The sequence below is a fragment of the Brachyistius frenatus genome, unplaced genomic scaffold (genome assembly GCF_029030835.1).
Source record: "Brachyistius frenatus isolate BFR_SWC_R1_liver_20210118 unplaced genomic scaffold, ASM2903083v1 Contig_2, whole genome shotgun sequence".
NCBI lineage: Eukaryota > Metazoa > Chordata > Actinopteri > Embiotocidae > Brachyistius > Brachyistius frenatus.
In genome coordinates, this window is record NW_027210601.1 from 934,171 (window position 1) to 946,656 (window position 12,486).

General features: G+C 40.1%; 2 protein-coding genes across 2 annotated transcripts in view; both read left to right on the plus strand.

Annotated features, from left to right (window-relative positions):
* crybg2 (crystallin beta-gamma domain containing 2) overlaps window positions 1-11,514 on the plus strand; it is a 38,941-nt gene extending 27,427 nt beyond the window's left edge. The window contains exons 8-24 of the mRNA XM_069699576.1: window positions 1,743-1,861; window positions 3,696-3,909; window positions 4,360-4,499; window positions 4,673-4,799; window positions 4,918-4,953; window positions 5,108-5,247; window positions 5,400-5,526; window positions 6,390-6,547; window positions 6,651-6,777; window positions 6,873-6,905; window positions 7,669-7,781; window positions 7,932-8,061; window positions 8,156-8,295; window positions 8,632-8,755; window positions 9,380-9,538; window positions 9,937-10,096; window positions 10,418-11,514. Coding sequence (XP_069555677.1) covers window positions 1,743-1,861; window positions 3,696-3,909; window positions 4,360-4,499; window positions 4,673-4,799; window positions 4,918-4,953; window positions 5,108-5,247; window positions 5,400-5,526; window positions 6,390-6,547; window positions 6,651-6,777; window positions 6,873-6,905; window positions 7,669-7,781; window positions 7,932-8,061; window positions 8,156-8,295; window positions 8,632-8,755; window positions 9,380-9,538; window positions 9,937-10,096; window positions 10,418-10,506 — 2,136 coding nt within the window. The 3' untranslated portion in view covers window positions 10,507-11,514. The remainder of the gene's footprint in view (window positions 1-1,742; window positions 1,862-3,695; window positions 3,910-4,359; window positions 4,500-4,672; window positions 4,800-4,917; window positions 4,954-5,107; window positions 5,248-5,399; window positions 5,527-6,389; window positions 6,548-6,650; window positions 6,778-6,872; window positions 6,906-7,668; window positions 7,782-7,931; window positions 8,062-8,155; window positions 8,296-8,631; window positions 8,756-9,379; window positions 9,539-9,936; window positions 10,097-10,417) is intronic.
* LOC138617335 (ephrin type-A receptor 7-like) overlaps window positions 1-12,486 on the plus strand; it is a 360,848-nt gene that overhangs the window by 228,769 nt on the left and 119,593 nt on the right. The window lies entirely within an intron of this gene.

The window sequence follows — 12,486 nt, forward strand, 5'->3', positions numbered from 1 at the left end:
AGTAAAAAAAAATGCTGGAAATTTCTCGCCCCTTAATTTGCGCCATCTCGGCTACATAGCAGAGGGGGGAGGGACCACCGACCTATTACCGAACTGCTGAAATCGGCGGCTGAAGAAGCTGACGTCGTTGAGGCGAATACCACGCCGCTATGCAAATGCAGCTTGTACGCGTCCACACAAAAGTATTTATTTTTGACCAAGTACCTTCAGAGTGATGTCGCATAGTAGCCATCAGTATGCTTACTTTTGTTTCTGAAACAGCAGGCATGAAAATGCAAACAAAGCCGGAAAGGTGATGCATTCAAATGTTGCGGTCAAGTGTGTGTGTGTGTGTGTACTAACTGAAGTGCACTGATTAAGCGGCAGCCTTGGAGTCACACCACGCCATTCAATTCGGAACGGATACCCACGGTCCCCTGAGGAAGACTTTTAATGACTTTGATGATCCACTCAAAGTTTGCCCAACACTGTGGTCAGTAATTAGTGGCTCATGAATAAGTACTTCCCCCTGTGGTCATTATTAATTTACACGTGAACTCGCTAACACCGTAAAATAGTGCGTACGATAAAGCTGTTAAACATCAGCATGTCAGCGTGAGCAAGCTCAATTTAGCTTAAAGCACAACAGTATGTAAATAAAGCCTCACAGATCCACTAGCATTACTGTAGATTTATTAAATTACACTATTCACTGGAATACCAGTGAAACTTTTTAGTCTTTTAAACCATGTGATGTCATAGAGCGGTTGCTATACAAGTAACGACAGCTGAGCTGTCTTGTCATACCCGTGTATGTTGTGGGTTTGGCATTATGTGGTTATACATTCATTAACAGGATAACAAAACTGGTTTACCTTAGGAGAGATAAGTTGATTTAAAAAATTAAAAAATAAATAAAAAGCGTTTGCTTGTCGGTGCATTCCGTTTGGGCCTGTGTGGTTTCTTCCATAACTGCTATTTCATAACCATTGTCTAATAAAAAAATTTGTCGAGTATGTCGTTAAACCATTTCTTCATCACCGGATAACCAATACACTCCCACAAATCTTCTGATCAAACTGCACACCTGACACTTTTGTCTCTTCCAGGGTGACCATATATGTTATTAACTTTTGAAATGTCAGGCCTGCTTCTGCTTGCCACTACATTTTTCTTATTGAGCTTATCCATGAAGCATCTGGAATAGGTGCAGCTGACATTTAGGTTTAGGTACGCTCCCATGCTGCAGGGCCTCAGATGTGAATGTCCCAGACGTGTCTGTGCTGTACACATGGGCAAGAAGTTACTGTGATCAGAGTTCACATTAATGTTAGTGTTGATATATATTTTTTGCAGAATATTAGGTCACTCATTTCATGTTGCGGATTTGAGTGATATTCAGGAAATACGTTCAGGCATCCTCTGTGCAACCTCACCACTATACTGTTAACTTTGCACGATTCTTGTGTTAGATGTCTTTGGGGGATTAGAGTTATTCTTGGATATAAAGCTGGAGATAATGAGGTTAGTGTCATTCTTTTCTTCGGCAGTACAGAGTAAGGTGGTGCCTGCAATAATTGCAAGGGTATCACTCTCACTGTCCAATTAAATGCCTTCTAATATTGACAATGAGGTTCTAATTTTATTATCTGAAGGCGGAAAATACCCCTCTGCCCAAGAAGCCTGATTCACTCGTGTCGGACATGAACAAATAAGTGAATTGCCATTAATATCTAAACTTACTCTGTCCACCATCTGGCTAGATGTATATTTTTGACCGGCCGGGGATGTGTGGCCAAAGGATTGAGATCCGCAGTGATGTCATCGATGCTACGCCCTGGGAGCTGCAGGAAACCATCTCCATCAGGGTCGTCAGAGGAGGGTGAGTAGCTAAACCACGCACAAACTCGCCATGTTTACATCTACTCGGTAACCAAAAGGTTCCCTTAAAAACTACCAGATATTGACGTCTCTAGTTCTATTTCAACGCTGCATCCTACCTTCATATAGTAGCACTATGTACCAAATGTTATAGCATTATATTTTGCACTGAGTTTACAACCAAATCTGCATACTTGACTGTTTTGTACGAAGAGGAAATGACACCAGACTTGCACTGATGCAAATCACTCCTGCAACATGTTACTGCTAAATAAACATCACAAGGAAACATGGCACGAATTTTTCTGAAGACTTCCTTTATAGAGATTTTCTTTCTTTCTTTCTTTTTTTAAGCAGGAGCTTTTTAACAATGATTTTAACCTTTTACAGCCCTCAGCAGCTCTATTTCCTCTGTGCATTGCATTATGGGAGAATAGCGTACACTTACATCACACTCAAAAATGTGAAGCGAGAACAAGGATTATTATATACAGCACCATTCTCTAAAAAAAAAAAAAAACGCAATCCACACAGAATAATGTACGCAAAAAGAGCAGGTTGTTTTGCCTGTCGGGTAATCTGAGAGTTTAACTCTCATTGATTATTTGAGTAAACAAACACGGTAAATCTGTGCTTTTTGTCGTGCTGCCACTAAATATTTGGCACTTAAACCTGGAACTTCCTGAGATCTTCAAATTTGCAAAAGGAAAAATAGGATAACGCCTTTGCACCTTGTTTTTCTTGAAACGGGAGGTGTGTAATGAGACACGAAATAAACCCCATCTCTCCGGATGTACTCGGGTAGCGTTAAAACAAGACGGCTATTGATGCGCTGTGGACATGCAAATTCCTTCAATAGTTAACACACCCAAACACAAGCTTAAACACAAACTTGCCTCATAAGTGGAATGTTTTAACAAGTGCAACCAGCAGTGTGAACACGCCGCATCCTTGACGGCACTGTTCTGGCCTGCAATAACCCCGGGCGTAGGCCTTACAATGAGACAATTACACTATCAGCTCGGCCGTTGCTTTCTGCACTGCTGCCCAAACCACAGCTAATTCTGTAATTGAAGATTGTTCAGTAAGTGGCCTTTGTATTCCATTGGCCTCTTACCTTAACTGAGGTCTTGACTCTTTTATCGAGATTACCTTGGTTATTACGACTGTTGGTATGTGAACAAGTGCATTTACGGGTAATTTACTGGATTTTGGAATATTAGAAATTTGTACTTAATATTCCGTTACTTTTATTGGACAATTATAGTTACTTGTTACTTTTCAGGTGATCATTTTACACAAAAGACACTGGATAACCTCATGAAATGCAATGTGATATTAAAGACAAAAAAGATCTATTTGGCCTGTGACCCGTTACAACTCAGGGTCTTGTTGGGTTACTTTTCAGATGTCTGTAGTTGTCCTCTTAGCCGAGGGACACTTGTGGGATGCTGCTGAATCCTAAAGGTTTTTGTAACAGCTGAACAAGTGGAACTGCAGAGCGATCTGTATCTGATATTTGCTAACATTAGTCAGCAGACTGTGGCAGCAAAATCTCTGAATGACCTCTGAATTGACAAATAATGCAGTAAAACAGCAGCAGCTGGGTGAAATGACAGCTCAAACAGCAGCCCCAGTGAGGGGAGTAATGAGGTGCTTTGTTCCGCATGCGTGAATACCGTTTTGACAGATTTCGGAATAATGATTCAATAATATGATGCAGAGTTTATGAATATTGTGCAAACACAAACTGGGAAGAAACACAGTTGATACAAAGGACCGGGTGCACTTAGATTTTTAGCAATTTTTTTTTTTTTTTTTTTTTTTTTCCTTAGATGGGTGCTGTACGAGAAGCCCAACTTTAAAGGGGAGAAGATCGCCTTGGACGAGGGAGACATAGAGCTTACTTGCCCGTTCGGTCCTGAAGAGGAGCAGCCGCAGAACGGACAGACGCAGGGCGGAGAGCACAGCGGAGAAACAAGCGATGAGCAGACGGAGACCAAGCCGGCCAGAAGGTTCATCATCGGATCTGTACGGAGAGCAGTCAGGGTAAGACAAGAGAAGTTCACTCTGTTATTCTTGGTTGTTGTCATAAGTAGCTGCCATACACCCAGAGTATTACAGCTGGTGAGGTGCAGTGGAACATTATAGTAGTGGTTTCTGAATGGCTGCTTGCACCTCAACTCAAGAGCACCATCTAGTGTCAAAAAGAAGTGTCAGCACCTTTTGCCTCGACAAAGAGGCGTCAAATGTTTTAAGGTGTAATCTACTGTATTTAATTAACTTTAAAAGGGCCCAACACTGAATGTTACAGCTTTAAAATAGTTTTTATTGCTACACCCAACTTTTCAGTTTGTTTTTCCTCAACTCCGATAACTTTCAGCCTCAAAACTTAGTTTTGGTTGGACAAAATAAACAACTAATTATTTAGTTGTCATCTACTATTATTATGAATATTAAAGTGGGTACAGATGATCTGTTTTCTCTGTTCTCCCTCAGGACTACAGCGTCCCAGAGATAAGCCTATTCCCAGAAGAGAACGCAGAGGGGAAGAAGGTCATCTTCCGAGACACTTCCGAGGATGCCAGGATTTTTGGTTTCCCCATCAAGGCTAATTCCGTCATTATTAATGCTGGACTGTGAGTTGGAAATCATGAGTTTGGAAAAAAAATACATTATTTAATATTGAAATTAAATTGTAAAGGCAGAATTTTTCTGCCAATCATTAGTACCTCGTTTCATCTGGTTTCAAGAGCAGATTGTTTAACAATCAGATTTAAGAAGATTTCATATTATCTCTAATATTCCCCAGATGGCTTGTGTACGCACAGCCCTTCTTCCAGGGGGTACCACGCGTCCTTGAGGTGGGGGGGTACACCAACCCTGCAGCCTGGGGAGTGGAAAACCCCTATGTGGGATCACTACATCCGCTCAAAGTAGTAAGTGGCACTGTTGGAAGTATTTAAAAGGTTTCCTCTTTACTAATTCTGTATAGCTCTGTAAAAAAAGTATATATCCTTATTGTTCAGTTAGTTATTTGTTTATTTTTGATCATAGGGTGAACCAAGAGTGGAAAACACGAGTGAGCCAAAGGTAAGGATGGAAGAATGTTGTTAAATCAAAGTAATACTTCCATTTTTATGTAGATAACTCATCCAACAGCAGTGATATGACTGACACTTTTAACTACTGCAAGTAAAACGTTTTTTAATGCATCCTTATTGTAGTTGACACTCTTTGTCTCCAGATGGTGATCTACGACAAGCCGTACTTCACCGGGAAATCGAGGACTATAACAAGTAACATGAGAGACTTCATGACCAGAACAGACAGGCAGCAAACTGTCTTCATGTACAGTGTCGGCTCCCTTAAAGTACAGGGAGGAATGTGAGTGCTGCTCTCTAATGTTTGTACTCAGTGACCCTGGAAAAGGATCACTGAATACAATTACCCCAGGTCAAAAATAATGAAAGTGTGATCGTTATGCATGGGGTTTTTTTGGTTGTTTTTTTTTACCCTGTGCCTCTTTGTTGCTGCAGCTGGGTGGGCTACGAGAAGGAGGGCTTCCGAGGCCACCAGTACCTGCTGGAGGAGGGAGAGTACCACGACTGGAGGGTGTGGGGTGGCTGTGATGCAGAGCTGCGCTCTGTTCGGGTGATTCGAGCAGTAAGTTACAAGGACTGTTTTTATACCAGCTAATATTTGTTAGAAAAAAAAAAGAAAAAAAAAGAATCTTCTGGGTAATTGACATCCTCCATTAAATAAAAGGTGTGGCTCCCACTACAAGCAAGCTGCACATTAAAAGGTCTAGAGGGCATAAAGGGTACCCCTCTCCATGTCATTGCAAAATCTTTGTTTGCATACCATGGCACCAAACTGACCATAACTTCTTAATTTTTGTGTAATAATGTTTGAATTATATGGACATTTTAATGACCTAATTTCATGACATACACACACCATGAAAGTCCTATCCAAATTAAAAACGAACTTTGTGCAATCCCTATACTGAATGCCCCAAGTTTATTTACGTGAAACAGCAGCTGTAGATCTGGACAGGATCAGAGTTATGATTCAGATCCGTATTCATTAACTCAAGAGTTAATAATCCAAATTGTACTTGGCAAGGGAGGAAACACAGACAATAAAATAAAGCAGTGAAAATATACCCAGCATGGCTGACTTGCAACGTCAGAATAAAGAATTTAATTTGAGCCAATTTGACATAATACTTTTTTTTTTCTCTGTTGTTTTATTGCTATTCCTTTAATGCTGCTGTAGCGAAAAAAAATTCCCCTTGTGGGATTAATAAAGTATCTATCTAGCTATCTTCCTTCCTTCCTTCCTTCCTTCCTTCCTATAGTTGTCAGTTTTTCCTTCCTTCCTTCCTTCCTTCCTTCCTTCCTTCCTTTTCCTTCCTTCCTTCCTTCCTATAGTTGTCAGTTTTTACTTCAAGCAGCTGGAAATCAAACTCAAGTCCCCCCGGGAGGCTTTAGTGTGAGATAATCACTTTTTCTGCTTCTCTGCAGGACCTGACGGATCCCCTAATGGTGATGTTTGAACAGCCCGAGGAAGACCAGGAGGGCATGCAGGAGGAGAACACCTTCGAGGTGACGGAAGCCATTGCTGACGTGGAGCTGTTTGAGTACAAAACCTCGACGCGCTCCATCAACGTGCTCAGTGGAGCGTAAGTTGATAGATACTACAGTACATTTACTTCTCCCGCTCCATCACTCAGTGAAGTGAAGATGTATGACAGTCAGAAGGTAACTGTTCCTCCTCCTTTACAGATGGATAGCCTACTCCCATGTGGACTTCTCTGGCAACCAGTACATCTTAGAGAAAGGTTTCTACAATAACTCTGCTGACTGGGGTTCTCAAGACACCCGTATCTGCTCAGTTCAGCCCATCTTACTGGTGAGAACCGCTGTGAAGCCTCATCATTAAGATAATAATTTATCAAGTGTACTGTTAATGCAATTTTGCTTACATATTGTTATGTTGGTTTTTAGGCTCCAAGTGACAGTTCAAGGACCAAGAATGAGGTGAGTATTCAGACATTTTCAGTTTTAGGTTATTTTAAGGCTCTAAGTCAATATTCTATTATCTTTTAATCCTATATTGTGTCTTTCCAGTGGTTCTTTTTCACATTTAGATAGATGTTTGTTGTGCTTTAGTTTTGTGACTCAGTTTGGAGAAAACATGAGTTGACTTATGGAAAGTCTTTATATCGGTGTGAAAAATGTAGTCGGCAAGGATTTGTAACACGGATGCAGACACATAACTTGCATCCAAAGGGCAGCAGATAGCGTTTTTAACATAAAAACAATATAACTTTAATACAGTAACAGTTTTCTTCTGCCAGGTGTTACCCACAGCACACAATGTAAAGTTTAGCTTTAATTTGTTACATAAGCTGGTTCAAGTGCTGCTTCTGTGCTTTATTTCATGCTGGGAAAACTTCTTAGAAGTGGGACATGCTTTAACACTAATGGACACAAATGGACTATTTGTCTTCCTCCATTTACTTTTTAATTCAAACATAAAAATATAAATTTTTATAAAAAGCGAGTATGATATACCGTATTGTAATCGAAAGACTAATGACCAAAACTCGACCTATCACTGCTAAAATTGAGAAAGATAATTCATTCTTAAGGGAAAACGTAACATTGCAGTAGTGTCATTTTTGAATTAAATTTGTTAGAGGCTGAATGAAAACAAGGAGGTAAAAATGATCGAAATAAAAGTCTGTAAAGCTACAAATGTGTTTATCTGACCTCTTGCTTTCCTTCCCGTCTTTGTCAGATAACATTGTACTCTGAGGAAGACTTCCAGGGTGAGGGTCGCATCTCTGACTGCAACCACGAAGCGTTGTCAGAAAAATTACTGACCAAGTCGTGCCGAGTGTCAGGGGGAAGGTGAGGAACTTGGACTGATAAGTTACTCAGTAAAGCGAATCGGTTTTTGAATGTCTAAAACTTTGTGATGCCACACTGTTGCATTATTAATGATGAAGGCTCATGGCAAACTAATAAAATCACATAATAGTTTGCTGCTCTGTGTTCCAGCTGGGTGCTCTACGAGAACAAACAGTACTCGGGCAACTTGTATGTCCTATCTGAAGGAGACTACCCCAATTTAACCAGCATGGGCTGCCCTGCCGGCTGCACCATCCGTTCCATCAAGGTCGTGGCGATGGTGAGAAAGCACCTCTGCTGTAGAAACATGCCCCGTGTTGTGTGTGTGTGTGTGTAATTTTCTTTATCTTAAACCTCTTTCTTTCCCTGTCCAGTATTTCTCAGTTCCCTCCATCTCTTTGTTCGGCCTGGAGTGTCTGGAGGGCAGAGAGATCACCACAGACACAGAGATGCTCAGTGTGGTCGAAGAGGGCTTCAACAACCACATCCTGTCTGTCCGAGTCAACAGCGGCAGGTCGGTGTTTGTCTCCCTGTGTTTGTTTGTTTGTTTTGCCGTGAACAGCGTGCATGTGCTCGCATTTGCATACATTCATTTACATTGACGCATGTCCCAGAGCTTTCTGATTTAACCTAAGACAGGCAGCTTTGAATCTTTTTTTTTTCTTTTTTTTTCTTTCAAGTTGGACATTTGTTTATAGTAAACTGAAAATGAAAGTAAACACCTCGATAGTCATCTAATATTGTAGAATATAAAAGTGAACACTTGTAAAATGCTTGTTTTGGGTCTTTGCTGTTTGATAGTCAAAATCAACAAGCACTCCTTTAATTGTTTGTCTCTCTTGCTTTATAGTTGGGTGATATGTGAACACAGCAACTACAGGGGGCGCCAGTTCCTTCTGGAACCGATTGAAATCACCAACTGGCTGAAGTTTAGCTCGCTACAAACTATTGGCTCAATGTACCCAGTCAGACAGGTTGGTTTACAAGACATCTTTACAACCTCCTTTTAGCAAAATAGCCATAATGTACACATAAAAGGGCTAGCTGAAGTGAAAATACAGGGGAGATTTTGTTAAAAGGCACAAGATGCCCACATGTTGTAGTTAACCTTCTAAAAGTTGAAGAGTAAATCTTATTTTAGACATTGATCTTTCTTTTTTAATAGATTATTCCTACTTTTATGAAATTATTGAATAAATAAAGTTCATTAGCCTTAACTGCGAGAAATTGGATGCTGAAGGTGATGGATTTGTTCCTGGTGCTACATCACAGTCGAGGGCCATTCTAAAGCCCTTGGAGTCAATAGCAAATGAGTAATATTGGTATTTAAGTTTCACACAATTAGAGCACAGAATTAACACCTTTAACACATTTAAAACCCAAATTGAGAAAGTGACTAGACAGAGCTCGTTTTCCACCAACCCTTCCTTAAAAAGGTGGAAATATTATGAAGCAGTCATGATTTGATGCGCTAAAGCCAAATCTAAACCAACCGTATGGTTTTCTTTGGTATTTCTAAATGTGATTTAGTTACTAAGGTGTCCACTGATGTGTAATTCTTTGACAACAATACATTGTGGTATTTTGCTCTCCTGCAGAAGCGGCACTATTTCCGAATCAAAAACAAGGAGAGAGACCACTTCATGTCTGTCCAGGGCGGTGTGGAGGAAATGAAATCAGGACGAGTGGTGGTGGTGCCACAGGTTGAGCCTGAGTGTGACATCTGGTTCTACCAGGATGGATTGATCATAAACAAGGTAATGATGTTGGTAGTATGCTACAATTTAAGACCTGACCTAGGGTTGGGTGATATATGGACTTTTTAAGGCATATCAACAAATATTAGGTCTGCCTGAAGGCTTTGCTTCCTTAAGTTTAAATGTACAGTGGGTCCTTAGTTGCTTCGATGAAGAATGTGGCACAATTTACTGGGTTGAAATGGCAAAACTCCCAGTAACTAGGGACGGGTATGAACATTTCGCCCTCGTCATAGTAAATATGCTCCATATTGCTCGGCTTGATTAAACTTGATCACAGCTATGTATTTCAAATCTTGATCATATTTTCGACTCATCAAAAATGTCAACTTTGTTTACCTGTGGATATTTTTTGCTGTCTCACAAACACTGACCTGGTATGTGTGTGTCTCTTGTAGTTGTCCCCAACCATGAGCCTTCAGGTGGTGGGCAACGTAGAGCCAGCAGCAAAGGTGGTTTTGTGGACGCAGAACCGACAGCCGATCCAAACCTGGACAGCCCAGATGACCGGCCTCATCACCTGCCTCACTTTCCCTGGCATGGTCCTGGATGTTAAAGGTATGAGAAGAAAATATGGGCATTGGACATTTGCATAAAGACATTCATTTGACTGTAAAAAATTTTGAGTATGCTAAAAATGAATGAGTTGTTGCTCATCAGATTGTTAACTTTCAACTGGTAATTCATATTGCCTGTTAGTCCATGTGCTCAAATAAATAAACATGCTACTGGAGGCGGCGGGTGTATTCAGATATTATACTAATGTTGTAGTAACTATACAACGTACTTAGTTACATTCCAACACAGTATGCCGATAAAAATACAAATGATCCCTTTTTCTGTGTGTGATATCTGCCCCCACCCCCTCCCCCCCTCCAGGTGGCAAATCGTATGACAAGGACCATGTCGTGGTCATGCCTGAGAATGATGAGAGGCCGAGCCAACAGTGGGAGATAGAGTTGCTGTAGCCATCAACTGCGCTCACCCTTACAACAGAATATTCCCTGGACTATTCGAGGGAACCAACACTGCCTCTGTCTCATGATGTAATGTATTTCAGGTCTTGGTACATGTAACGAATGCAAATACAGTATCCAACAGGAAGAATGCAACGAAGCAATACAAGCCCTAAAAAGCTGCACAAGTGCTTTGCAAAGTCTTTGTGTTTTGTTAGTTTGTACTCATGTTGTGAGATGACTTTTTTTCTCTCGAGTTAGATAATGATTTTCCGTATGGAAGAAGAAAGGTGTAAGTGCCTCAAATTGTTGCCGTGGCTTGGATCGTTCCATGAATTGGAAGGCAAAACCGTCTGTGTATTTGTGTATTGAACTACTGTATAAAAACCTAATATAGATAAAACCATTCACTGATATCTAGTGAAAGTTGAGGGCATGGTGGAACCTATTGCATGACTTTGACCATTTTCCGATCATTTGTCCACAATTTGGTTATTCAAACTAGAATCTCAAGTTCTCCGTCTCCTTGTCCTTCTCTTTATTCTGAACGCAAACTTCTCTGGCTTTACAAGCACATGTACTTGATCCTTTCCTTACTTTTATTCACTGTAAAGTGAAACAAGTTTGGACACTGATTTTGTGGAGTGAACACCAAGTGGCTACCTGTTGTTTATACTAACACTGGATAAATGAAGCCAAAACAATGTGTAGTATGCACACACAAAAAAAATGTATGCTATGCTTTTTAATTATTTTTTTTTAATATATACGAGTGTATCACTTTGTTTTGTGGGAAACGTTGCACTTGTGTGTCTAGTATATCACATTGCATGGTGCAGTGGAATGAGCTAGGTTGTGTGTCTAGTTTCTGTCAAGTTACTTCTATTTCTTGATAGTTTTCTGTTACATGAACATTTATGCTACCCGTGTCAGCTGTATGTTAATATTTGATACTGAAGACATACTGTCAAATGTTATGTCACAGGGAAAGGTTTTAAAATATGCAATTAAAAATAAACATCATAAATAAATGAAAAAATGGATGTGCTCCTTTTTGAGGACAACTAACCTTTAGAGCTTGACACAACACCTTGGGGCCAATGCCACTACTGATATTATGGAATTTAATAAATAAATAACATCTATCTATATATGTAAATCTGAAAAATAGGGTGGCTATGAGGACATATTGACCTTGACCTCTGACCTCTGATTACCAAAATCTAATCACTTCATCATTGAGTGAACATTTGTGCCAAATTTAAAGATATTCCCTCCAAACATTCTCCAGATATTTTACTCCTAAATCGTTTTGCCAAGATTTCTTGAGATGTTGTGTTCATAAGAATGGAACAGACGGTTTTGACTTTGACCTTTGACCACCAAACTGAAATCGGTTCATCCTGGAGGCCAAGTGAACAATTGTGTAACATTTAAAGATTTTCTAACCGAGCGTTCTTTTGATATCATATGTATGTTAATATGTTGAGTTGGGTTAGGTTAGGTTAGGTTAGGTTAGGTAGTTACTTTATTAATCCCTGAGGGAAAATTTTTCGCTACAGCAGCATACAGGAAGCAACAAGATAATAATAGAACAATAGAAAGCAATAAAATAGCAGTAAAATTATAAAATATAAATATAAAATGCACAGTATATACAGTGTATACAGTACAGTATATATCTATATATATATATATATTATATACAAACAACCAAAAAACACAGTCAACAGTATTATTTTGCCAGAGGTGAGTTATTGTACAGTCTTATTGCGGTCGGCAGGAATGATCTCCTGTATCTGTCCTTGTGACAGCGGAGCTGGAGGAATCTTTTGGAGAAAGTGCTCCACTGTCCCTGCAGCAGGTGGTGGAGAGGGTGGTCAGGATTATCCAATATGGATAATAGTTTGTTCAGTGTCCTCCTCTCCACCACCTTTTCCAGACTATCCAGATTGTAGCCGATGATGGAACCGGCCTTCTTAACCAGTTTGT